The sequence below is a fragment of the Cibotium barometz genome, chromosome 56 (assembly GCF_041138505.1).
Source record: "Cibotium barometz isolate CiBa-2024 chromosome 56, ASM4113850v1, whole genome shotgun sequence".
Lineage (NCBI taxonomy): Eukaryota > Viridiplantae > Streptophyta > Polypodiopsida > Cyatheales > Cibotiaceae > Cibotium > Cibotium barometz.
The window spans coordinates 37,847,829-37,875,379 of NC_141101.1; the positions used below are offsets into that span (position 1 = coordinate 37,847,829).

Genomic DNA, 27,551 nt, shown 5'->3' on the forward strand with positions numbered 1-27,551 from the left:
ACAGATGGCAACCCCCCGGACGCAACAGACAGAAACAGAGAGGGGGCGCATTTGGCCTGTGTCGTGAACATTTCAGGAAGCAGGATGATGACTGTGAGAAGGACAAAGCTAATGGGCATCTTGTGGCATGCGCTTTTGCCCGGTTGTGTCCCTGTCTGTGCGACATGGCAGCAGGAGGAAGTCTGGAATGCGTGGCAGGTGCGGAGCTTCAAGGGGATGCCAGGCCCCAGGTCGTGCAGGAGGAAGATGATCTTGGAGAAGATGAAGCGGCGGAACAGGGTGCAGAGCTTTCAAAATCTCATCCAGAGTCAGAAGGCCTTACGGCGAGTCCTCATGCTGAAGAAGGTTCTCGCCAACCATCCCCATCGGACCATGCAGGCCTCTGAGCTCGGCAGAGAGCTGGATGCAGCAGGCCTCATGATGCAGAGGAAGGCTATCTACCTCTTGAACAAGTATCCCTGCATCTTTAAGATTTCCCAGAGCCCCCTCTGGGATAGACCCTTTGTCCAGTTCACCGAGGAGGCTAATGCACTTGTAGACGAAGAAAACCGGCTCATGAAATCGTATGAACCCTACCTTGTTGAGAAAGTGGCCAGGTTTCTCATGATGGCCATGGACCGGAGACTCCCACTGGACCATTTGTGCCTCCTTGAACGTGAACTTGGCTTGCCACATGACTTCCGAGCACGCATCGTGCATCAACACCCTGAGTTTTTCAAGGTGGTGGAAAGGGAGGATGCCCTGTACCTGGAGCTCACCGAGTGGGATGATTCCCTAGCTGTTACCATGCGGGAACTGAACCAACAGGAGAGACCCCTGCACAACAAGATGCGGAAAAAGTTACCTTATGGGTTCCATCTTTTCTATGCAAAGGGCCACCGGCCGGGGCTGAAAAAAACCCAGGAAATGAACAAATGGCAACAGCTCCCCTTCATTTCTCCATATGAGAACCCTGAAGGGATTAACCCCATGTCTTTACAGTATGGCAAACGTGCTGTGGCGGTTCTTCACGAGTTCCTGAGCCTTACCTTGGAGAAGATGACTAGTGTAGAAGTTCTGGATGTGTTTCGGAAGCAATTTAGGCTTCCCTGCAGGCTTTATTATTTTCTTCATAAACACTATGCGATCTTCTATGTTGCAGATAAGGGTAAGAAGCATGCAGTGTTTTTGAAAGAGGCGTATAGAGCAACAGATCATCCTAAGAAAGTGGCTCATTTGATTGAGAAAGTTCCCCAGCTGGAGTTAAACGAGCGTTTTGAGAAACTGATGGAAGCTCGGGTGCCGTCAACTAGGATACCTGGTCTAGCAAGAAAGGAGTGACTTTTGGAATGTTTCTCCGGTACCTTCAGACTTTCGATTTCAAAGTGTAAGCTGTCTTGCATTTTAATTAATGACTTTTATGCGTTGTCATCAGGTATAGTTGCTTGTATGTGTTCATATGCTCCCTTACCTACTTAATCCTATTTTCGTTAGAGTTGTCAGCCAGTCCCCATTCAGTAGAAGATCTGCTAAAGGGGTGTCTCCTTTGACCCTTGAGAAGGGTATGGTCATTTCTCTCTGCTACATGCAAGTTGAAGAAAGTGCCTTGTGTTTCTCAAGGTTTGCTTGTGTCCGTTGCAAAGTCATCTTTTTTAAGATGATGTGTGCTACTGCAAATCATGGAGATTCTGAAATATAGAGTCCTTGCCTTCTAGGGTTACCTACACAGCCTTGTCATATTTCAAGCCTATTTAACTGAGGAGGAGCTTGTCCTTCATAGAAATTCCCTTACCATCCTTCATTGAGAGTTGTGATAAGTGTGGCTGTTTATCATTGAATGCAAAATTTGGGGAATTGGTAGTTCACTCAATGGAGGGACCTAGGCCTCTCTCTTTAAGTCATTCTAAGGACCAAGTCACGAACATATTTATCAGCTGCAAAAATCTCATCCTTTGTATGAAGGATGGGTGGTAATACCACTTTGCCATAAATAATCTCAAACGGAGCCTTTCCCGTGGAGGTATGGATCGTATTGTTGTAGGCAAACTCAACAAGGGAAAGATACTTCTCCCATGCAGTCTTTTGATCTGCCACATAACACTTTAATAAATCCAACACGACTGAATTTGCAGCTTCACTTTGGCCATCCGTTTGGGGATGATAAACTGATGAAAACTCAAGTTGAGTACCCAAGTTATCAAATAAAGCCCTCCAAAAGAGGCTTGTAGTCTTGGGATCTCTATCCCCAACAATGGATTTAGGCATACTATGATGCTTGAAAATGTTAGCAAGAAAAAGCTTTACCATATGATCAACTTTAATGGTTTTCTTGACGGGCAAGAAATGAGCTTGCTTGCTAAACCTGTCCACAATGGTCCAAATAGCATCATTCCCATGCTGGGATCTAGGGAAATCCATAATAAAATCCATAGTAATACTTTCCCAAGGTTGCGAGGGACTAGGCAATGGCTGAAGCAAACCTGGAGGTTTTTGCCTGTCAAATTTCACCTTTTGGCAAGTAATACATGCACGCACATAAGCCTCAATGTCTTTACGTATGCTTGGCCAAAAGAAATATCTCTCAATCATGCATGTAGTGGGCATGATACCTCTATGACCACCAGCATAAGGTGGAGCGTGACATTCCTCCATAACCTTTGGACGCAAATCCTTCACTACACATAGGCAATTATCCTTCATAAGATAACCCTCGTTGATAACATAAGAGGCATGTGAATGACCAGCCATCAAATCAGTCCATATATGGCAAAAATCAGCATCCAAATGATACAAATCTCGCATAGTAGATAAGTTGCCATGACAGGCCACTGAGACTGCAGCTACATAAGGCCTCCTGGATAATGCATCGGCCACCACATTTTTCTTTCCTGGAGTATGCACAATCTGAAAATGAAACATGGAAAGAAAGTTTGTCTCTGCTTCTCGGAAAGCTTTGTTTGAGATAGAAAGTATCTCAAGCTTTGATGATCTGTCTTGACTACAAATTCAGCCCCAAGAAGATAACGTTTCCATATCTTTAAGGCATGAATTACAGCCAAGAGCTCTTTGTCATAGATATCCATATGAAGCTCAGCATCATGTAAACGACGGCTCTCGTATGCAACTGCATGTCCTTCTTGATTTAGGACAGCTCCTATACAATCACCACAAGCATCACATTCAACTACGAATGACTTGTGCAAGTTAGGAACAATCAATACAGGTCCACATATGATAGCATGCTTGAGCTGCAAGAAAGCATCCTGTTCTTTGCGAGATCATGTAGAGGGGTTGCTATCATAGCAAAATGCCTTATGAAACGCCTATAATACGAACATAATCCCAGAAAACTTCGTACTTGATGTACGTTTTGCAATTCGGGCCAATTCCGAATGGTCTCTATCATTGCAGGATCCATTGTTACTCCATCTTTGGATACAATATGACCTAGATAATGTATCTCTGAAAGGAAAAACTCACTTTTCTTGGCATTAATGAAAAGTTTATGCTTCTGCAACTCTTCGAACACTGTGACCAAATGAGTTCTGTGTTCCTGCTCATTCTTGGAGAAAACCAAGATATCAGCAAAGAATACTCCTGTAAATTTGCGATGGGGTCGGAATATCCTATCGATCATACGATTAAACGTGGCAGGAGCATTGGTGAGACCAAAAGGCATTACCAAAAATTCATATAATCCAAAGGCTGTCTTGAATGGAGTTTTATGGACATCTTGTGGCACCACTCGTATTTGGTGATAACCACTTTTCAAATCAAGTTGGCTAAAACAAGCTGAACCATCAAGCTTATCCAAAATGTCATCAATACGCGGAATTGGGAATCTGTTCTTGATGGTAAGCTTGTTTAAAGCTCTATAGTCCACACACATGCGGAATGATCCGTCTTTCTTTTGAACAAGAAGCACAGGAGAGCAATAAGGTGAGGAACTGGGCTGAACCAAACCTTTCTCTAAAAGCTCATTTACCTGCTTCATGATCTCTTCTTGTTGTGCAGCACTCACTCGGTATGCGGGTTTGCCAGATTTTACCAAACCTTTTGAAGTAGTTACTGATGCCAGTGGGTTTGCTATGCCTTAGGCGGTGCTCTTATGCAAGAAGGTCATGCTGTGGCCTATGAATCCAGAAAACTTAGAACACATGAGAGAAATTATGCCGTCCATGACTTGGAGTTACTCTTAGTAGTTTATGCTTTGAAGTTGTGGAGACATTATCTTTTGGGACAGAGGTTCACCTTGATGACAGATCATCAAAGTATGAAGTGGATCTTCACCCAAAAGGGATCTCAACATGCATCAAAGGAGATGGATGCAGACCCTACAGGAATTCGATTTTGAAATCAAGTATCGGCCAGGGAAAGAAAATGTGGTGGTAGATGCGCTTAGCAAAAAAGCCTCCTTGCTTGCAATTACAATGGTGTCAAATCCATTAATCAGTGAAGCAAGGGAGAGAATCATGCAGCAAGACAAATTCTTTGCCCCTATTGCTACCCTTCTGATGCAGGATAGCAAGACTCCTTAGGAAATGAGTCGAGTTCTTGGGTACAAATTGGATGAAGGATGCATGTATTATAATAATCGGCTATGCATTCCCAATGATGAGGGAATAAAGGGAAGGATTTTGAGAGAAGCCCATGATATCCTGATAGCTCGACATCCAGGGTTTATAAAAACCTATATGTCCGTGAAGAAAAGCTTCTTCTCGCCAAGACTAAAAAAGATGTAGTTGATCATGTGCGGCAATGCTTATTGTGTCTCAGAGAATCAAGGCAGAGAGAGTCCAGATGCCAGGGAAACTGCAGCCTGTAGACATTCCACAGATGAAGTGGGAATGTATCAGTATGGACTTTGTCACTGGATAACCTTCAGTGCAATCAGGTTACAACTCCATTTTTGTGGTAGTTGATAGACTAACCAAAGTTGCCCATTTGATTCCAGTGAAAGAAACATACACTACAGTGGATGTTGCCAAAGTTTTCCTTAAAGAAATCTTCAGATTGCACGGCTTACCCCTAGGAGGATAATAAGTGACAGAGATCCCAAGTTCACATCAAAATTCTAGACTACATTCTTTGAAGCAGTAGAAACTTTCTTGGATCTCAATACGACAGATGGCCAGACTGAAAGAGTGAATCAGGTAATAGAGGATATTCTTTGGTCATGTTGTGGCAGGGAACCCAAGAAGTGGTTAAAACATTTACATCTGGTTGAATTTGCTTACAATGCTTCTTATCATCGAAGCATTGGGATGAGCCCTTTCAGAGCTCTGTATATGGATAAGATTACCTTACACCATTGACTTGGTCTGACCCATTGATTAGAGTTGAGATGTCCAAACAAACGCTTGATGACATGGACCAGCAAATGAAATCAATCCGTAAAGGTATTAAGGTAGAAGTAGTATGCAGATAAAAAGAGATTAGAGAGTTTGAAGAATCATATATGGTCTTCATTCGAGTACGACTAAAAAGAGATTAGAGAGAGAGTTTGAAGAATCATATATGGTCTTCATTTGAGTACGACCAAAAAGAAGTTCCTTATCTTTAGGGAAGTACAAGAAGCTCTCTCTCCTAGGTACTGTGGACCGTATGCTGTTATAAAGAAAGTAGGCGATCTAGCTTATAAACTTCTTCTTCCTCCCCATCTCAAGGTACATAATGTATTCCATGTTAGTTTGCTTAAGAAATATATACCCAGCCCGAGTCACGTGCTTGATGTGATGAACAATTGATTTCTCCGACTCAAAGCGAGATGGTACTCCAACCTAAAGAAATCCTTGATGTTTTGGAGAAGGTTCTCAGGAGCAGAGTTTCGGTTTTGGAAGAACCAAGGGATTAGTCTCTTGTCCGGATATACGCGGGCGAGTCCCCGAGTGAGGGACCCTGCCTCGCGAGACGATGAAGTGCTACTTCCGTTGCTTAGCACCCCTGACTTTGTTGCCTGGAGAAGACAATGATCTTTCAGCTCTGGTATCAGAGCAAATTGGCTAAAATGGATCAACCAAGAAGCCAAAAATGTCAAAAATTTATGAAGTAACAGTAAAAAGTTAGAAATGTGTGATGAAATTCATACAAATTGATATTCAAACTGAAATTCATAATTTATTATTTGGATCTTCTGATGGAAGTACCACAATAGTCCACAGAGAGTTTTTAGTCAAGTGGAAGTTTTTCCCTCTAGAAGACGCCACCTAGGAGAAAGAAGAAGAGTTGGCAAAAGATTACCCCTACTTTGCGAGATGACGACATCTCGCGTTTTTCAAGGGTGGGAGAGGATGTAAGATTCCTCTTTGAATAATGAATAAGCTTTTACCTCAATCCCCTGTAATCATTCCCTATTTCAGAATGCAAGAAAATATTGTTTTTCCTTGTTTTTGCTTAGAGAGAAGAAAAATTCTAGAGAGAGGTAATTCAATATTGAGATATTCTTAGATATAAAAAATCTCTTAATATCTAAAATATATTTCCCTAAAACAAAAGTTCAAAATAAATTTTCCAATGTGCATTAGGAATCAGTTAAAAATGATATAAGGGACCTTAGCCTAAGGGTCTAGATTTTCAGAAATTTATGGATTATGGTCCAATTAAGGTTCCTATGGGTAGTGTGACACGAAGTTGGGGTTTGGACTTTGGTCACTTCTTAGAATCAAAACACACTTGTATGAAACCTCACAGCCTCCTCACCTCCCTTTCTCTCCCTAGGTTAAGATAAAGATATACACATCAAAGGTGAGATCATAATTCATGGAAGGGAAGATGAAAGGCTCCGGAGAAGCAAGAATTTCTACCAGTCTTGCAGCTCCAAACAAGAGGGCGATTCTTGTTGGAGCTCTATATATGGCTCACTCTACCTAACTTGGTCTCACCTATATATATGTATCTTGTCCTCAATATGAATCAGTCTTTGGGAGCGTACATGATGTGTCTCTTGTCTCGTCTCTTTCTCTCTACATTTCAACATGGTATTAGAGCATCTATAAGGGAAGCATCTATGTCTTCTTGTTAAATTCATGATTATAATTTCATGTCTTACAAGATTGTTCTTTGATTATGTGGTGTCTACATGATTTTATAGCTTAACTTGTTGTAATAAGAGTTGTTTCTTAATCGCGTCCTCAAGTAGGTGCCCACTTTTAAGTATATGTGAACATACAACCTTATAAAACAAAAGGTTAGAAATAAGATATTAAACCAACATGTGCAATATACTTACCACCTGTTCACACGCAACAAAACTCGTCAGAAGACAGAGCAAACTTCACGACTCACTGGCAGGCGTCCCCGCTTAGTAAGTAACACGTCAAGCAGGCAAACACAAAAATACAAGTCATGCGAAAACAGTTTCAAACATGCAAAACATGAGTGCATGTGCAAATAGTATCATGGACATATCTCCCATTCATGGAATAAGTACAAAATATCTGTCGGGCACAAAAATGGTATGACGTAAAACATAAATCCTGGTCTTCCTATGGAGTGACGGTCCCATAGGTAAGACACAGTTCCAGGCACGAGCCTCCCTATGGAGTGACAGTCCCATAGGTAAGACACGGCACAAATACTGGCTCTTCCATGGCGTGACAATCCCATGGATAGAACACAGTCCAGGTCATACACGGGTGGCACCAATCTGGCTCCCGTCCATACGACACCTTCTTGCTAACACACGGGTGGCACGAGTCTGGCTCCCATCCATGTCAAGCAAAAATACTGGCCTCTTCACATGAGACACCGGCCTGGCCTCAAGTGAACGAGACACAAAAACTGGAGATGGACCAAATGGTCGGCCAATTGGTGACATCCCCCCGGGCTTCTAAAGAGTTGTCCTCAACTAAAAAGCCTCAAGATATGCTTGCAACAACTGTGGGTAATCAACAAAATAATCCTCATTTACCCACTTTGCATCAATAGGCAAATAATTTTTAAACTTCACAAGGTATCTCCTGGAAAGCTTTCCGGCAGGTAGCTTTCTCTCCTTGTGAAAAACAATCTGTTCTGGCTGGAGGATCTCCTCAAGCTCATCAATCTCTGGCGGATCTTCTGTGATGACAGGCTCGTCAGGATCTGGCCCCACATATTTCCGAAATAGACTCACATGAAATGCATTGTGAATCTTCCAGTGACTAGGTAAAGCAAGCCTGTATGACACTTCATTGATCTTTTGAATCACCTTGAAGGGTCCATAATAGCGAGGAGAAAGCTTAGGATATGATCCTTCTCGTCCTGGCCTCTTCCGAAGCCTAGCCTTCTCAAATTTCAGCAAAATCCAATCACCTTCTTTGACTTGCATGTCTGTTCTATGCTTATCATCAGCAGCCATTTTATGCTTATCTTGAGACCTTGCAATGGCTGTCCGCACCTGACCAAAGGCTACATCCAAGTCACGAACATATTTATCAGCTGCAAAAATCTCATCCTTTGTATGAACGATGGGTGGTAATACCACTTTGCCATAAATAATCTCAAACGGAGCCTTTCTCGTGGAGGTATGGATCGTATTGTTGTAGGCAAACTCAACAAGGGAAAGATACTTCTCTCATGCAGTCTTTTGATCTGCCACATAACACTTTAATAAATCCAACATGACTGAATTTGCAGCTTCACTTTGGCCATCCGTTTGGGGATGATAAGCTGATGAAAACTCAAGTTTAGTACCCAAGTTATCAAACAAAGCCCTCCAAAAGAGGCTTGTAGTCTTGGGATCTCTATCCCCAACAATGGATTTAGGCATACTATGATGCTTGATAATGTTAGCAAGAAAAAGCTTTACCATATGATCAACTTTTATGGTTTTCTTGACGGGCAAGAAATGAGCTTGCTTGCTAAACCTGTCCACAATGGTCCAAATAGCATCATTCCCATGCTGGGATCTAGGGAAATCCATAATAAAATCCATAGTAATACTTTCCCAAGGTTGCGAGGGACTAGGCAATGGCTGAAGCAAACCTGGAGGTTTTTGCCTGTCAAATTTCACCTTTTGGCAAGTAATACATGCACGCACATAAGCCTCAATGTCTTTACGTATGCTTGGCCAAAAGAAATATCTCTCAATCATGCATGTAGTGGGCATGATACCTCTATGACCACCAGCATAAGGTGGAGCGTGACATTCCTCCATAACCTTTGGACGCAAATCCTTCACTACACATAGGCAATTATCCTTCATAAGATAACCCTCGTTGATAACATAAGAGGCATGTGAATGACCAGCCATCAAATCAGTCCATATATGGCAAAAATCAGCATCCAAATGATACAAATCTCGCATAGTAGATAAGTCGCCATGACAGGCCACTGAGACTGCAGCTACATAAGGCCTCCTGGATAATGCATCGGCCACCACATTTTTCTTTCCTGGAGTATGCACAATCTGAAAATGAAACATGGAAAGAAAGTTTGTCTCTGCTTCTCGGAAAGCTTTGTTTGAGATAGAAAGTATCTCAAGCTTTGATGATCTTGACTACAAATTCAGCCCCAAGAAGATAATGTTTCCATATCTTTAAGGCATGAATTACAGCCAAGAGCTCTTTCTCATAGATATCCATATGAAGCTCAGCATCATGTAAACGACGGCTCTCGTATGCAACTGCATGTCCTTCTTGATTTAGGACAGCTCCTATACAATCACCACAAGTATCACATTCAACTACGAATGACTTGTGCAAGTTAGGAACAATCAATACAGGTCCACATATGATAGCATGCTTGAGCTGCAAGAAAGCATCCTGTTCTTTGCGAGATCATGTAGAGGGGTTGCTATCATAGCAAAATGCCTTATGAAACGCCTATAATACGAACATAATCCCAGAAAACTTCGTACTTGATGTACGTTTTGCAATTCGGGCCAATTCCGAATGGTCTCTATCATTGCAGGATCCATTGTTACTCCATCTTTGGATACAATATGACCTAGATAATGTATCTCTGAAAGGAAAAACTCACTTTTCTTGGCATTAATGAAAAGTTTATGCTTCCGCAACTCTTCGAACACTGTGACCAAATGAGTTCTGTGTTCCTGCTCATTCTTGGAGAAAACCAAGATATCATCAAAGAATACTCCTGTAAATTTGCGATGGGGTCGGAATATCCTATCGATCATACGATTAAACGTGGCAGGAGCATTGGTGAGACCAAAAGGCATTACCAAAAATTCATATAATCCAAAGGCTGTCCTGAATGCAGTTTTATGGACATCTTGTGGCACCACTCGTATTTGGTGATAACCACTTTTCAAATCAAGTTGGCTAAAACAAGCTGAACCATCAAGCTTATCCAAAATGTCATCAATACGCGGAATTGGGAATCTGTTCTTGATGGTAAGCTTGTTTAAAGCTCTATAGTCCACACACATGCGGAATGATCCGTCTTTCTTTTGAACAAGAAGCACGGGAGAGCAATAAGGTGAGGAACTGGGCTGAACCAAACCTTTCTCTAAAAGCTCATATTCCTGCTTAATGATCTCTTCTTATTGTGCAGCACTCACTCGGTATGCGGGTTTGTTAGGGGGAGAATTACCTGGCACAAGATCTATGCGATGATTTTTGGGCCTTTGGGGAGGTAATTCACCTGGTAATGAATCAGCAAAACAGTCGTTGAATGTATGAAGAAAATTCAGCCTATCATTAGTCATAGCATCCACATTTTGATGATTTGGCACAAGGCTATCACGAACAAAAACCAAGTATGCAGAAAGACTCTTTTTCATTGCTTTATTAATTAGGATGTGTGATACAAGTGGGATGGAATCCCCTTCTTTGCCAGCATCAATAAAATGTATGCGGCCTTTATGCATAAAAGAAATCATATTGGTCTTGTACTCTTTGCGGGGCTCAAGCCTATGATGCCACGGCTTGCCCAACAATACATCACATCCATTTAGTGGTGCAACTAAGAAATGTTTATTATCAAGGTAGCCCTGGATATGTATGCGCAACTTCCCTATCAGCGGGGTAACCTGCACCTCTTTACCAACAAATGCAGCTTCGGCTTCAATCTGAGGTCCCATACTCAACCTCAATACCCAATGCAACTGCCGTTTGCATAGAGATGAAGTTATCGGTTGCACAGTCATCAAACATGAATAAGGCGGGCTGATCCTTGATTTGTCCCCAAGCCTTGCATACCATCCACTCTTTTGCATCATGACTTGTATTTCCTTGCACATCAGGAACTGCATGTACATTAGCCTTGGTCTGCTTGTCCTCGTGCTTTGGTTTGCGGTCAGGGCACTGTCTAAACATGTGCTCTTTGCTACCACAAGAAAAACATTTTCCCTCCTTGGCATATTGCTCTCTTTGCTCCGGGGTCAAGCCGAATTTGTTCTTCTTTGGGCCCTGATCTTTAGATGAGGTATTTTCAGCTCTACCTCCCTTGTGGGTCTCCCAGAAGTTCTTTTTAGATGGCTGTCCACCTTTTTGCAGATTTGGGACAGCCTTGTCTTTCCCCTTTGAACCGCCTTAATCCTGCTTAATTTTGAGCACCAATTGCTCTGTAGCAAGAGCAGAAGCTGTGAGCTGTTGCAAAGTATGTGTCGGGTGCAATTCAATGCCCGAACGATATGCTGGTTGTAGTCTGGAGCGAAACTTCTTCTTTCTTTCATCCTCCGTGATTTGCATAAAAGGAGTTACTTCCAGCAACACTTTCCAGAACTTGTTGACATATTGTTGCACGCTTTCATTATCTCTTTGCTCAAGTCTGTCCCACTTTTGGGTGAGAGTTTGCTCCGCATTTGGTGGCAGGAACTGAGCATAGAATCTATCCTTAAATTCCTTCTAGGTGCAAATGGGGTCCTTGGTGATCTTTTCAGTGATCCACCAATGAGCAGCGGTCCCTTTCAAAAACATGCTAGCATGGCGTACTTTTGACTTCTCAGTGAAGTCATCGCTAAAAGCAATGTCAAATTGTGCCACAAATGCTAACACTTTGGAAGCATCATGCTCTCCATAAAAAACATCAAACTTAACAGATTTGTCACCTGTATTAAATTCCTTGGGCTTTCTGGCACGAGGCTCATGGTCTTCTCTTTTTCTTTTCCCCTTATCCAACGGGGCAGCCCTATCTGCATGGGCTCAATGGGCCATCATAGAAGTTTCATGAAGCACGGTGGCTGTGCTCCATGAACTTGAAAATCAGATGCATGTGACTTTCCTGCATAAGGCAATGTCTCTCCATGAGACAATTCAGTGGGCAAAGCTCTTCTAGTTGCAGACCTGTCACCCCTACCATGGGATACATGTCTTGAATGCATGTGACTTTCATGCCCTCCATGAGCACTAGCATACATATATCTGTCAGGCTTTCTGCCTTGTGGGGAAGATGCATAACGAGAGGTGACTGTCACCTCTTCCTTTTGCATAAAAGACCTCAACCTTTGAGATGCAGGATCTCCATGCTTCAAGCGAGGTGGATTTCTGAATTTCAGCTCTTCGTCGTCCCCCTCTTTGATGTCACCTTTGCGGAGGAGGTAGGAAAGTGCCAACTCCCTTGGCTTCTTGCCCACTTCTTGTGCCATGGACTTCTACTACCATTGCATCGGCTTTCCTTGCTTCAATGGCACTTTGCACATGGGGATCTTCATGCAAAAATTTTAACTCTTGCTCTTGTGCCTGCAAAAGCTTTCTCATATGTTCCAATTCAGCCCTCATAGCATCAAGCTCTTCTTCTAGCATGATTGTCTTTCCTCGAGACAGTTGACCCTTTGATTTACTATCATTAACCCTTTCAAGGGACTTGTGCCTTCCTCGTAGAGCATCAGAACCACGAGAGGCACTAGATGGACCCCTCGAGTTAGGCACTTCCAAAGGGTTGCCTTGGCTGTCCATTGTGTTAAGTGTGCTAGAAGCGGGGTGTCCAATACACAGGTTCGTTTCCCCACTAGGAAGAGGGAAACAACTGTGCTCTGATACCAATGAAACCGATCTCGTCAAGTGGGAATAGACTCCGTTGGACACCCACACGCGTAATAGCACAACTTAATATCACAATTTGAAATGGACAACTTAATAACAACTGGAATTTGAAATGAAATGAAATGAAATAGATGGACACTAGCACTGGGGCCGGAACGGGCCGACCCCCCCTCAATATATGATATATTATTGGGAGTATTTAACAAATACAATGCTCCATGGGTTCCAAGAACCAGATGATGTCCATGTACAAATGAATACAGTACCAAACAAAAGGCTCGAAGTAGATGTTCGAAACAGAGCGACCACTCAAGTGGTCCAGTCTCTACGGTCCTGTGCCTTCACTGGACTCCGCGGAGAGCGCCCCACTGGTGTTCCAGGACCACGCACAAACAGGCGCTTCCGTACTAACGCCTGGCTCTCCCGATCTCAGCACCTTTGGACCGTGGTTCTCCAAGAGCTTGGACTACCCGGCACCGAACGGGTGTTGCCGTAGAGAGAATTCTTTATCAGATTTATCACAAAGTTCTTGACTTAAATCTGAATTCACTTACTTGCAGCTTGCAGATGGAAGACCAATACCCGGATGTGTCTGTCTGTGTGCAGCTACGAGTGGAGGACACCAAGACACAGCAGCCTGTCGAAGAGGAGGAGGAGCTGCCTGTGTTGAAGGTGTAGCCACTTGAAGAAGGGAGATGCCGCCTTTGGAAAGGAGGCACAACCACCTACAAAGGAGTTCCACCATCTGCTGTGCAGGACACAGCTGCCTGCTGTGGAGGAGGAGGAGGCGTAGCCGCCTATGGAGGGGATAAGCAGCCCGCTGGAGATGGAGAAGTAGCTGCCTATATGCTGAGTACAGCCGCCGGCCGCCTAGCTGTAGGAGCACAACTGCTGGAGACGAATACACAGCCGCCTGCTGTGGTAGGCAGCGCAGCCTGTATGGCTGCCTGACTGTGGATGCACACACATCAGCCTTGTTGAGGTGAGATGGAGACGCCTGCAGTAGACAGGCGCAGCCTGCTGGACAGAGTTGAAGCAGCCGCCTTGTTGAGAGGTGTAACACCTGGCTGCAGCCTGCGCAGTTGCTTGCTGTGTAGTGGGCAGCCCACTGGATAACCAGCGCAGCCACCAGAAGAGGGTACAGCCGCCAGCAGAGGGGTTGCAAAAACGCAGCCAGTCAGCAGCCGCCTGGGAGCAGAAGTGTCATGTGCACAGTGTGTATCTACCGTGTGCTACACGCACGCAAGACTAGTTTCGAGGCTTGGGGAAGCTTGGAATTAGGCAGGCTGATTGATGAGTTGAGTTAGGGAAATACTAACGGGCAGGCACCCAAGTATGGACGGGCGGGCGCCCAAGTGTGGACACCCGATGACCGGCCAAGAGCCTATAAAAGGGTGGCCAAGGTTAGTTATTGGGATATAGAGAATCTCGCGAGTTGTGAGAGCTCTATGGTCTTGGAGCCTGGATCTAGTGCAGATGTGCACCTGCTTTACGCAGCCAAGGCCGGCAGCAGTCTCGAGGCCCGCGAGGGCAGCTTCGTGGCGGTATGGGACGTCGCGAGGAGGAGATTGGCCGGTACGTCATCCTAGTTAGCTCAGCTCGTGGCTCTGTGGGGACAGCCAAGTCTGTGGGCTTGCTTACGGCTGTCATGGTTGGGAGGTGAGTCAGGCCTGCACCCCTTGTTGTTTGTTTATTCGTTTGTTTGCAGGTTTCGAGTCTCGAACCAAGGACGATCACGAGGAGATCCGTGGGAATTCGACAGTGGTATCAGAGCATACTTCGTGAACGAGCAAGTCGGTAGGTAGAGAAGATGAGGTCGAAGAAAGGTATGTGTTAAAAAGCTTGCTGTTTTTTCTGTGCATATTGCTGTTTTCAGAATAGTATGTGTTTTTTCTTCATCAAAGAATCCCATGTTGATGGGAGGTGGTAGTCTAAGTAGGGTCTTTTTGCTTGGCAAAGAAGAGGCATGAATCGTTTGTGTAGTCGCATGAACGTAGAGAGAGAAAACTGGAAAATGCAGGTTTGCTTTTCGTGAATGAGACAGAGAGAGCGCGTGTGAGAAGGTGGACTCGCTGGCGAGTGGGCTTGCTGGCCGGGTGCAGGTTGATGCTGCGGGTGGTTGAGGGCACAAGTGCTTAGGCGGCCAGGCATGCGTAGCCAGCCCAGGCAGCGCAGCAGCGCCTATGCCAGGCGGCCAGGCTTGCGCAGCCAGCCCAGGCAGCGCCTACGCTAGGCGGGCAGGTACCCCAGCGTGGCCAGGCAGCGTAGCTAGCCAGGCAGCGCCCAGGCCAGTCCTGCGTAGCCAGCCCAGGCCCACGTTGGACAGCAAGCGCAGGTAGCTCCAGCGACGGCAGCCAGCACGCCGGCGGCTAATCCTGGAGGGAAAAAAGAAAGGTGAAAGCACGTTTTTTTTATGGGCTTTCGCTTTTTTGAGTTTTAAATATTTTTTAAAAGTTTTAAAAGCCCCTCCTCCAAGGTTTCAAAGTGTTTATTTTTTTTTAAAGAATATAGAATATATATATATATATTAAAAAAAAAACACAAAAGCAAAAGCAAAAGCTTAGTCTAGCTTTTGGAGATTTTTTGGCTTTTGGAGCTATCTTTATAAACCCCTTAAGTGGGCTTCTTGCCACACATCTCTCAAGTTTTCAAGCTCTCAAGCTCTCAAGTTCCCTCGCACTCTTGTTGTGCAAAGATCGAATTTTCTCTCCACGTATCCTCTTCACGATGTCGACCCAAGAATCAAAGTTGGAGCCCCTTGTGGAACGTGAAGGCTTGCCGGCTACGGAATGTACCGATGACGATCTTTTTGACGATTTTGTGTCAAAATCAGATTTCCAAGAGTTCAAAGTAGCTGTTGAAGCTTCTTCGACGGAACGTCAGGCACAAATCGGAGCCCAGATGCAAGCTTTGCAGAACTCCATTGCTCTATTGACCACTACTCTCTCTACTTTCTCGGGTATGGATACCTTGGTCTCTGCTTTAGGTCCCAACATTACTCCGGAACCGTTCGGGGGCGAGCAAAAGCAGCGCACCAAGGAGAGCGTGGACACTTGGCTACATAAGTGGCAAGTTCACTTTCAGTTTCATCCATATGATGATGAAAAGAAGATCCAGTTAGCAGCAGGTTTCCTGTCCGGCAAAGCTTTGCTTTGGTGGAAGGAACTCAACCCTAAGTCAACGACTTGGGCACAATTCGAAGACGTCTTCAAGAAAGAATTCCTCAAGAAAGAGTATGATTATGATGTTGTTGCCCGGTTTTCAGCTTTGACCATGACCTCGCAGCACCTCACTTATGAGGTCTACCTCCAGAAGTTTCGTGACTTGCAGATGAAAGCTACAAAGATGGATCCCACCACTCTTTTGGGGTTTTTCGTAGCTGGTTTACCAGACTCGTATCGATTACAGGTAAAAAATAACAAATGTAAAACTTTGGACGAGGCCATTCATTCAGCTCGTATCTATGATGATACGATGGTCTCTTCCAAGTCGAAATCCATTACCGAGCAGGGGAACAAGCATACAAGAAAGTTCTCCGCACCTATGGCTAACTCGACAGAAGGAAAGTCTTCGGACCAACCTTCGAAGAATTCCAGTTCGACACCAGCGAAGAAGAAACGACTCCTTCGGGCTTTAAAGCTCAAGAAGGAAGGACGTTGTTTTATCTGCGAAGAAAAAGGACACATGCGTAACGAGTGCCCAAAGCAGAAGGGTACCAAGACGAACGCAGGACCCAAGCCAAAGGCAGCTAACCAGTTGTCTTTGACAGGTACGTTAATAACTGTACTTTCTCGCGCTAGTACTTGTTCTGATTGTCTGTTCAATTCTAAAGTATTTGGCTTGCATGATCTTCTCCGAGTTTATGGAGAAGTGAATGGCCATAAAATTCACATTCTTTTAGACCCTGGTAGTTCACATAACTTTGTTAACTACAAACTTGTGCAGAAATTGAGTCTTGATACGACACTCAGCGACCATACCTATGAGGTACGTCTACTTGCGGGAAGGCAAGTTTGGGATCGCAAGGTGGAGATGCTTCCAATCCAGATTCAGGACTACAAAGATACTCTGGAATGCTATGTAATGCATCTGGAAAATGTAGACTTGTTATTAGGGATTGAGTGGTTTAAGACTCTTGAAGTCCAAATAGATTGGTCTAGTCATATTTTTTCTTTTCAGCATAAGGACACCAAGTATAGTATTTTAGGTGATTGTATTCATTCCTCTTAGGGGCCTCTTGTAAATACAATTGATTTTGGAAATATAATGGATTCTTCTTTGTATACCGCTTTCCATTGTGTATTGATTCCACTTTCTTCTTTTCTCATCCCTTCCATGGATGTAAATGAATTAAGTGTGTTTGAAAGCAAAGAATTACAGAAGATACTTGATTCGTTTCAAGACGTATTTCCTAAGGAACTGCCATCGGGTTTACCACCTGAACAGGCAGTAGATCATCGTATTGACTTGATCCCTGGTGCTCATCCTGTGAGTATTCCACCTTATAGGATGAGCCAAGCCGAGGAAGATGAGTTGGCTAAACAACTCGAAGATTATTTGAGGATGGGCCAGATCCGTCCAAGTAAATCACCTTGGGGTGCACCTGTGTTGCTTAGGAGAAAGAAGGACAATACTTGGAGAATGTGTATAGATTACAAGAGATTGAACAAGCGGACCATTAAGAACCGTTATCCTCTCCCTAGATCAGATGACCTGATTGACTGGTTAGCAGGAGCGAAATATTTCACAAAGATAGATTTACGTACTGGCTACCACCAGATACGTATTCATGAAAGGCATGTCGAAAGAACCGCCTTTTGGACTAGGTATGGCCATTACGAGTTTCTCGTATTACCTTTTGGGTTAACCAATGCTCCAGCCACTTTCCAGCAAATGATGAACGATCTTTTTCGTGAACATTTGGGGAAATTTGTGGTGGTGTTCCTTGATGATATTTTGATATATAGTCGTACTCTTGAGGACCATGTCAGACACCTCATGATTGTCTTATCTATTTTAAGACAGAATCGACTATATGCTAAGTTAAGTAAATGTGAGTTCTTCATGATTGACATCATTTACTTGGGACACAAGATCACTAGAGATGGATTGAGCATTGACTATGACCGAGTTCAGAAGGTTCTGGACTGGCCTATACCGCGAACAGTGAAACAACTTCGTTCTTTTCTCAGTTTTGTTGTTTTTCTTCGGAAATCTGTACGGGAGTACTCTCAGCTCACACTACCGATGACCGACTTATTGAAAGGTCGTGGACGTAAGTCAAATCAGCCTATCACTTGGAATAACGATTTGGATATGGCCTTCAGACTTTTGAAAGATAAAGTCAAGGAAGCACCTATCTTAGCATTACATGATCCTAGTCGGCCTTATGTTCTTGAAACTGACGCCAGTGACTATGCTATCGGGGCTGCTTTATTTCAAGCTAGACGACACTCAATCTCGTTGGCCAACCCTTGAGAAGGAGCTTTATGCTGTGATTCATGCTCTCAAGGTTTGGAGACATTATTTATATGGCTCCAAGTTTGTGGTATTGACTGATCATCATTAGTCAATCAAGTATGTGTGTGATGCGGATGATTTGAGAGGCAGGAAAGCTTGTTGGACAGAGTTAATGCAAGATTTTGATTTTGAGATCCGTTATCAGAAAGGGTCCATGAATAGTACTGCAGATGCGCTTAGTCGAATTAGAGAGGTGAATTCTTTGTCATTCACCGAGATTTCTACTGACTTACTTCAGTCATTGAGAGGGCTTTGCAAGACTGATAGTTATTTTGGTCCATTTTGGCAGAAGATCCAGGACGGGAGCTCATTGATTGACCAAGACTCGATGACTGAGCAGTCTACTATTCAGGCTGCAGGAGGCCAGTGGATGATTCGGAATGGTTTACTATTCCGTAATGACAAAATTTGTGTACCACAGATCCTGGACATTAGGTCCAAGATTCTTAAGGAGTGTCACGACGCCCCTTCTGCTGGACACCCTGGGATACACAGGACACTATCGTTAGTGAAACACACTTTTTATTGGCCAAAGATGAAAGGGTATGTAGAAGATTATGTTCTCAAGTGTCAAATTTGTCAGGCAAATAAAACTGAACGCTTTAGACAGGCTGGGTTATTGCATCCTTTGCAAATCCCAGGTAATAAATGGGAAAGTATTTCCATGGATTTTATTACCGGATTGCCAAGAACACATCAAGGCTACGATTCTATTTGGGTTGTGGTAGATCGCTTGACAAAAATGGCTAGATTTTTACCGACCCGGAAGACTATTACAGCTACGCAATTAGCACGACAGTTTATCGAGCAATTGTTTAGACTGTACGGGTTACCGCAGGACATAGTCAGTGATAGGGACTCTAAGTTTATGAGTGATTTTTGGAAACTTGTTTTTGAGAAGTTGGAAACAACTTTGAATTTGAGTTCCTCAGATCATCCTCAATCTGATGGCCAGACTGAAAGAGTGAATCAGATTTTGGAGGATATGCTTCGAGCATATGTATCCAAAAGACAGAGTTCATGGGAGGATTATCTTCCTATGTTAGAATTTGCATATAATAGTACTAAGCATACGAGTACAGGGTTTAGTCCTTTCATGCTTATGTATGGTTTTCAACCTAGATCACCTGTTACAGTAGGATTCTCAGGACTTCAGCATGATGCAGCACGTAATTTTTTGCAAGATATGCAGGAAATGTTACAAGTTGCAAAGGAATCTATTAGAAGTGCACAAGACCGCGACAGGTTTTATTCTAATAGACATCGTTCACCCAGAGAGTTCTCTCAAGGAACGATGGCGTATTTGCGAGTTCCGAAAGATTCCGAGACTTTACGGACAGGTCGATCTCCAAAATTATCCCCTAGATATTGTGGACCATTTCGTGTTACACGACGGATTGGTTCAGTTGCATATGAATTGGATTTGCCTTCTCATGTGAAAGTTCATCCTGTATTTCATGTCAGTAGACTTAAGGAAGTACTGGGTGGAGCAGATCAATTAGTTACTCCTCAAGAAATTATAGATGTCGAGGACATGACATTTGTTCCGCACGAATCTGAAAAGATTCTTGGATTTCGAGGTTCTTGTTGATTCCACAGCTTGGTCATACACTCTTCCCTAAAGTTGCCTCGGGTTGCCTCTATGCCATAGTCGTTATGAAACATGTTTCGTACGGTTTGAAACGTTTCATAAAAGTTTCGCAGGTATGAACACGTTTTATACCTTGCCCAAGCTCTATCCACTTGATGTTGCAACTTGCATAATGTATCGATTTAAGCATGTTTTATAGCTTCTATAAGTTGCTTATTAGGGCAACATAAATTGAACTGCATATATATGATTTTTGGGGCTAGTCCCTCCCCTCCCCTCCCCTCCCCAAAACATGAAACGGTTCTATGTGGGGGTTCTTGAGAGATATGTGAGATGCCTCTGAGGTTTGTGCGAAATCTGTCTTACAATGACCTTTAACCTCATTTATACAGGGATATGATAGCAAGTTGTTTTCAGGTTGGCTGTCCATTTTTGGGTTATAAAACATCATCAAAATAACCATAAAAGAGGTTCATATTGTGCATACCTTGTGTCCTAACCATTGAGCCTTGTCTTGGGCACCTTTGGGTGTTGTTTATTGGGTTGTCCAAACTGCCCATTGGACCAAATTCTATCCTTATAAGCTAACAAAACATAATGTAAATGAAAAATAGATGGAACATGTCAATTATGCCAAGAAGAGAGTGACGGATAATGAGGGCATAGTATGTCAAAGTTTGTCACTAGTTGGGCATTCTCTACGCTTTAGGACCTATGGACGGACTTCATTGTGTGGACATGACACTTCATGGCAGGGGACTTATGTCGACGTCAATGGTCATGTGGATTGACACTTCATGGTAGGGGATTGATGTCTACACCAGGGGCCAATAGGTTGGACATGAGAGGCTGGGGATTTTGGTCTGCACCCATGTCGAGATTACGGTATTCCCGTTGGCCTGGGGATGTAATATCTACGCCTAGAATGACTTTTTCTTACAAGCTAAATGAAAGGGAGATTGTCCAATACATTCTTATGCATGGCATACTTGCATGTACGAAACTGTTTTTGTTTGCACTGTTTTACTGCTTGCAAGATCTGTGTGTGTAGTTTACGGGCAGGGGATGCCCGCGCGTGAAATGTGCGCGTGAATCTGTATTCTGACCTAGTTTGTGGGCTGGAGACATAGTTGTCTGCATTCGTCGCATTCGTGCATTTGCATACGAGTTTGCAAAGTTTGCTAAAGAATGCTTCAATCTCGGAAAGGGTTGCATTCGTGACCTTATGATTAGATTACTAGTGAATGAGGAACAAAGAGGCACCATTGCACAAATTGAGATCTACAACTTTGACTAATACAAGAAACTTGAAAGTTGAAACAAGCGAACATCTTAGGCTGCAGCCTGGGTGCAATAGATAATAGAAATAAAAAACAGCTACAATGGAAACAAATGGAGCATCTGAACAATCAGCTCAAGCCTTGAAAAAAGAGAGAGGCCAGTGGCCACTAAAAAAGATAGACTGTCAACGATCAATCTTCATCCTCCTCGTTAGAGGAAGATGAAGTGTCCTTGTCATTGGTCTCTTGTTGCTATTCAATGGAAGGTCCTTATGCATGCATGTTTTAATCCACTCATCAGACACTGCCATCTTTCTCAAGCCATTGTACATTCTCTCATCAAGAAGGTTTGCAAGTACAATGAACGTGTATGCAAATCGTGTATCTGCTGGCTTCAAGAGCTCCTTCTTGCTATAGGTTCGAAACATAGCCAAAAGTGTTGGCTTTCTAGTTATGAACTTCGCAATCTTTTTTCCTGCATCTAGGACAGGAGCAACGCAACTCAAGCTGTCAATATCCTCAAACAACAAATCCAAGCAATGACATGTGCAACGAGTATAGAAGATGTGGAGCCACTCTGCTTCTATGAGCTCTCCAGCACGCACACAGTTGGAGGCATTATCCATGCACACTTGGACAACATTTGCAGGTCCAACATCAAGAATTACATCTTTAAGAATACCAAAGATGTATTCACCTGACTTGTATTCACCACTCACATCAACAGCTTTCAAAAACACACTGCCATAGATAGAAGATGCAAGCACATTAATTATTGGCCTCTTCTTGACATCAGACCATCCATCACATACAATTGTACATCCATATCTTGACCATTTCTCTCTCACCCCAAGCAAATCTTTGTCAATGCATTTGACTTCATCTCTGAGCTCCTTAATGCATAGAGCTTCGTACGTAGGTGGCATGTAAGTTGGTCCTACTTCCCTAATGGCTTTAACCATATCAATAAAGTAAGGACTTCGCACCTTGCAAAAAGGAATATCCTTAGTATAAAAAATCGCCTCACAGCAACTGTTGCATTCTTTCTTGCTTGAATTTGCCACGATTCAGCAAGCTTTCCTTGCAACTGAGTAGGTTTGGAGACTCTCGGTCTCTTAGTTGATACATTTACAACCCTGCTTGCATTGGAAGAGCCACACATGTTTGAAGGAGAACTTGCAGATGCAGTTGCTTCTCCCAAATCCCCCACTTGCGCATCAATGTCAGTAAATCCATCTTTAGGCATTGCACCCACATGCAACTTCCTGCATAATCTTTTGCACTTTGCGGAGCACTTGGGCATTTATCAACACCATGACCAATAATGCATAAGATGTGTGCTCGTATACGCAAAGGACCCCCAATCCACTCATGGGTGCAATATTTGCATCTAACAAGAGCAATGCCTCTTGATTTTTGTTCAATAACATTCACATGCTCCCATTCGAGGCCCTTGTGTCTTGTCATACTTGAGATGTTGAAGGCCGAAAACCAAATGCTGGCATTAATTTTAGCAAGAGATTAGTCATTGAAAGAAAGCTCAATTGAAAAAAAAGCCCCAAATTTGACGAAAATCTGCACATTTTCGTCAAATTTGGGGCTTTTTTTTAAGCTTAAAGAGAAGCAAATACCCAAATTCAATGAGAAGAAAACTCAATGGAAAAAAAACTCATTGAATTTGTCTCATGAAGCTAAAAAAAGTCCCAAATTTGACGAAAATCTGCAGATTTTCATCAAAATTGGCGCTTTTTTTTAAGCTTTCAAAGTATTAAGCTCTCAATGAGAAGAAAATACTCAAATTCAATGAGAAGAAAACTCAATGGAAAAAAAAGCCCCAAATTTGACGAAAATCTGCACATTGTGCAGATTTTCGTCAAATTTGGGCCTTTTTTCTATTGAGTTTTCTTCTCAAAAGCTGAATTTAAAATTTTTAAAAAAGCCTCAAATTTGACAAAAATCTGCACAATGTGTAGATTTTCATTAAATTTGGGGCTTTAAAAAAAAAAAGTTCAGCTGTCAATGTATTAAGCTAGCGAAGAGAGAGAGAGAGAGAGAGAGAGAGAGAGAGAGAGAGGAAATGAGTTCAATGCTCGAGCCTGGCGGTTCACCTGTAGGCTACTGGATGCAGCTCGTTTTTCTAGGTGGTGCATATCCACCGCCCAAATTTTTTTTAAAAAAGTTTGCAACTATGGCTGTAGACAGGTGGTAGGTGTGTCTCTAAACTCTGTGTTTCTTCATTTAAGAGTTATGGCTAAATTTGCTGTTTTGCAAGTCCACACCTCATTTAAGTGTGGGCGGACAAGTTATAAGTGACTTTCATTCACACTTCATTAAAGTATGGGTGGACAGCTTATAAGTGGGTTTGGGTGCTTGGCCAAGACTTGGCCATCCTTCCACTCTTGGGAGAGTTATGGATACTTGGGAAGAGGTCCAATGAAAATCTTTTGCCAGAATTGGACCAAGGCTTTGTGAGAATATGCAGCAGAGATGATGACAAAATCTGTGAACATGAGAGCAAGTGCACTGCAGAAAAATACAGCAATGGAGAAGGAGAGAGAGAGGCGTGTAACTCTGCTCTATATACACAAGAAAATCCCGAAAACCTAATACAATGAGTGGGGGGCCATGGGGCCATTTTATATGGCTTCACATGTGTAGTCGACCAGCAGTAGTACAGCCGACAGCATGCTGATGGACACCTGACTGCTGCATCTCAAGCGCACATGTGAAGTTGACCAGTATAGCAGAGAGAAGTAGGGAGCAGTTGGCTAGTGTCAGAGCACACCATCCTGCAGTCGGCCAGCATACAGAGGTAGCCGACATGCACAAAACAGCCTCCCACAGTAAAAAAATAGAGAAAAATATGGAGAGTGGGGAAAAATGAGAAAACACCTAATCCGGGCGGGCACACCCACAACAGAGGCCATGGTGTAAATATACAGATAGGAGATGACTGCTAATAGGCTTATCCTTTGTTTCTCTCTCTCTCTCTCTCTCTCTCTCATTAGATGGGCGCATATGTGAAACCCTAATTCTTGCAAAAACCCTAATTTTGTAAAAATCCTAATTTTTCAGAATTTTCTCAACAAGAACAGGTTATTCAACCTTTGTTTATGCTTATCTCTACATATGGTGCTGCTGAATTCTGAAACCCGAAATTTCAGAAACCCTAATTTTTGCAGAAAACCCAATTTCAGAGCCCTAGTGTTGTAGAAACCCTGAATTCAGCTGAAACCCTAATTTACAGAAACCCTAATTCAGCTGAAACGCAGATACCCTAATTTAAGCCGGGAGTACAATGGAGAATTCTTTCATCACTACTTCAACCTAAAGTTGGAAGGAGTCTGCATTTGGAAACCGTTTTCGGGTAAGAGCTTATTGTGTTCTCAAATCTACTCTACATCCGCGTTCTTGGCCATTAAGGTCTCCTATGTCTCGGCCTGGCACACACATTTGCATGTGTATGGATGCTAGTGGAGCATAGCTGCATGTGGCAAGACACTGGGGATTGGGGAGTGAGATTCTTCTTTGAAAGAAGCTGAAATTCAACCTCTTCAACGACACAACTTGTTTGAAGATGTTTTCATATGCATGGATGTCATTGGAAATTTGGCAAGCATTGCCCATGAAGCTTGTATGTAATCTACCATGGTAATACAATCAAGTTACAAGGGGGGTCGGCCCTTTCGGGCCCTATTGTAGTGTCATTTAAAATTTTAGCATTGCTATCTCATTTGGTTTTGTGCCATTTCATCTTGTTTAATAGTATTAATAGTTTAAGTGTGTGACAAGATTGTGCTCAGCCCTCTTTGGGGTAATTTCAAAGTTTGATAAGGTCATAGAGCCGTCTAGACTTTCAAGACCTTGTTGGTGATATGCATGAGGGGGATCCAAACTAATAGATTGCCATAAGATTGAAAATGGTCATGTCCCCAAGGTGGTGTCACATGAAGGGTGGTCTCTTTTGTTGAGCGTTGGGCCTTTGATGTGCTCTGCTTGTCATCGTCCAACAACAGGTAGGCGTCTAGAGGTCAGGATGGAAACTCCCAATGGGAAATCTCTCTATGGTGTGCTCCCTGGTCTTGATCTCATGCATATCACATAGTGCATATTTACTAGGCTCATCCTTGATCAGTGTTACTGGCTGTATCCATGTCTTATGGATGCAAATATGCTAAATGTCATTATTGGCAGTTACAACAGGGCTGTATGATCATTAAAAGAGTTGTGCACAAATTGGGCAAGCCAACTGTTGTAGATTCCGAGCTGCCTCGAAGCTTGTGTGCTGATTGAGGAGTTGGGTAAATTGCCACATTCTTGGTTTGATGTGACCTGGGGCTACAAACCAGCCAAAGAAATCTTTATGTTTGAAGGTCTCGAGTACGGGGCTGGTGTGTGGGAATACTTCACATGGTAAGAAGACGGTGTGCTCCTAGGCCCTATCCAGACAACAGTGTAGTTGCTTCTAAGTTGAGGCCATGAAGTTGTCATGGGAGAGCAGTGAGGAGATTGGATTCTTTGTCGAGCTGTTCTGATTTGCTTGTCACTGTTTTCTCGACTGAGAGTGAGAAAGTCTCATGGAGTGCCCATAGGGCTTGTACTTGGAAATTCCCTTTTTGTTATAAAGAACTGGAATTGGGGGCAGGCCCATCTTTTGCTCCTAGTTTGGTGTACTGCACACAGATCATTGCACACATACACAGAGTTGATCTTGTATCTATGCTATCTTGCATTGTGTAGTTGAATCAAGTGAGTAATTAAGATCTTTGAGACACGCACTCGTTACACGAGGCCTTGCTCAAATCATCAAACCACCTAGTCTCCCACATGAACTAGAAAAAAGGCCTTGGCTATTAGAGTACCTATAAAATCTGGTGAATTGGAAGGATAGGTCAACAGAGTTCAACTCAGTAAACAACTCAAGGAAAAGGTTTTATTGTAATATTTTGGAGGAGGCAACTGTTGCTCTAGTTGCTCCAATAGGATGATGTGTTGATGGTCAATGGATCAACACCAGGATTGAATAGCTTCCTTCTATGATGTTGCTGGACCCTTCCTTATCTTGGTTCTTCAGAGTCTCTTTCTTGGCATGGCTTGCTTCTTCCATTCCATAATGGAAACACTTGACTTCCTATTAGGCTATTTGGATGTAGATTCGTTTCATGAGTCCCTTTTTATCTTCCAACTTGGCGTGCATTGGTGGTGAAGGCTTGGTTGTTGCTGCGTTTCTTTATGATATTCAATGCAGCAGTGCACAGAACTCTCAAGGTGTAGGTCTCTTATCTAACTGGCAGGGCACCAGACTCTTGGAATGTGAGAGACGTAGGTCTTTGATGAATTGGGTAGAGCTCAGACCAATATTTGAGCAAGATCAAAGAAGTTGAGAGAGATCCTTATGGCTGCCATGTGATTACAAAACTCTTTGACTCACGATAATGCTTCAGCAGCTTTGCCATCAAAGAGCAGCTTTGAATGAAGTTGATTCTTGAGGTAGAGGAATTCTTTAATACCTTGTGTTGTTGTACTGTTGCAATTTAGTTTTTTCCGTCTTTCGTATCTCAGATGTACAGATTTTAGCTTGTGCATGTTCCAAAGTCCCAAGGCTGTTCTATGAGTGTTTCCAGGCTTTTATTATAAGACACCATCGGATTTGGAGGAAATAATTTATGATAGGCTCTTTTTCTTTGTTTGCAGGGCAATCTTTTTCACCTTGCCATGGCCATGGTATGTAGTGCATCTGCTAGGCCTGTAACATTGGGTCAGAGCTTTTTATGTTTCAAGATCATAGCCTTTTTGTGAACGATACAGTCTGTTGAAAGGAGTGAGAAAATTGTGAGTGACATGATGAGATTTCCTTACAAGAGAGGTTGAACCACAGGCAGGGTTGCCTTTCTACTTTCAACATAAACTTTGCAGTAACATGGACATGGCCTTTTTGATTGTAAGAGGGTCAGATCCAGGCTGGCATATTCAGACAAGGATTGATGCTGTTCTAGATGCAGGTAAGTTTTCACAAATGTGGTAAGCTGATCATGCTGCAAGTTTGGCATTCAGCAGTTAAATTGATGATGCTGCAAGTGTGGCATTCAGCATGTGATGCTTTGTGCAGAGTATACATCAAGCAGGGCCTAACGAGCATGGCTTTCCTCAATAGTCTGAATACAGCTACATTTTCATGTATGTAAGGATGAATGCTGTGAATGCCTCACAAGCTTTTGGTGAAATGGGGCCAACTATGAATGCAATACATGTCTTATC

At 43.1% G+C, this 27,551-nt stretch overlaps 1 protein-coding gene across 1 annotated transcript; it reads left to right on the forward strand.

Annotated features, from left to right (window-relative positions):
- LOC147607191 (protein WHAT'S THIS FACTOR 1 homolog, chloroplastic-like) lies at nt 1-27,551 on the forward strand. Its single transcript, XM_086791410.1, has 2 exons — nt 1-1,366; nt 26,988-27,551. The coding sequence occupies exon 1, from the start codon at nt 85-87 to the stop codon at nt 1,318-1,320; it is 1,236 nt and encodes a 411-aa protein (XP_086647536.1). The 5' UTR covers nt 1-84; the 3' UTR covers nt 1,321-1,366; nt 26,988-27,551.

What these genes read in the sequence shown, in the direction of transcription:
- LOC147607191 (XM_086791410.1), top strand. Translation starts at nt 85, where the DNA reads ATGATGACTGTGAGAAGGACAAAGCTAATGGGCATCTTGTGGCATGCG.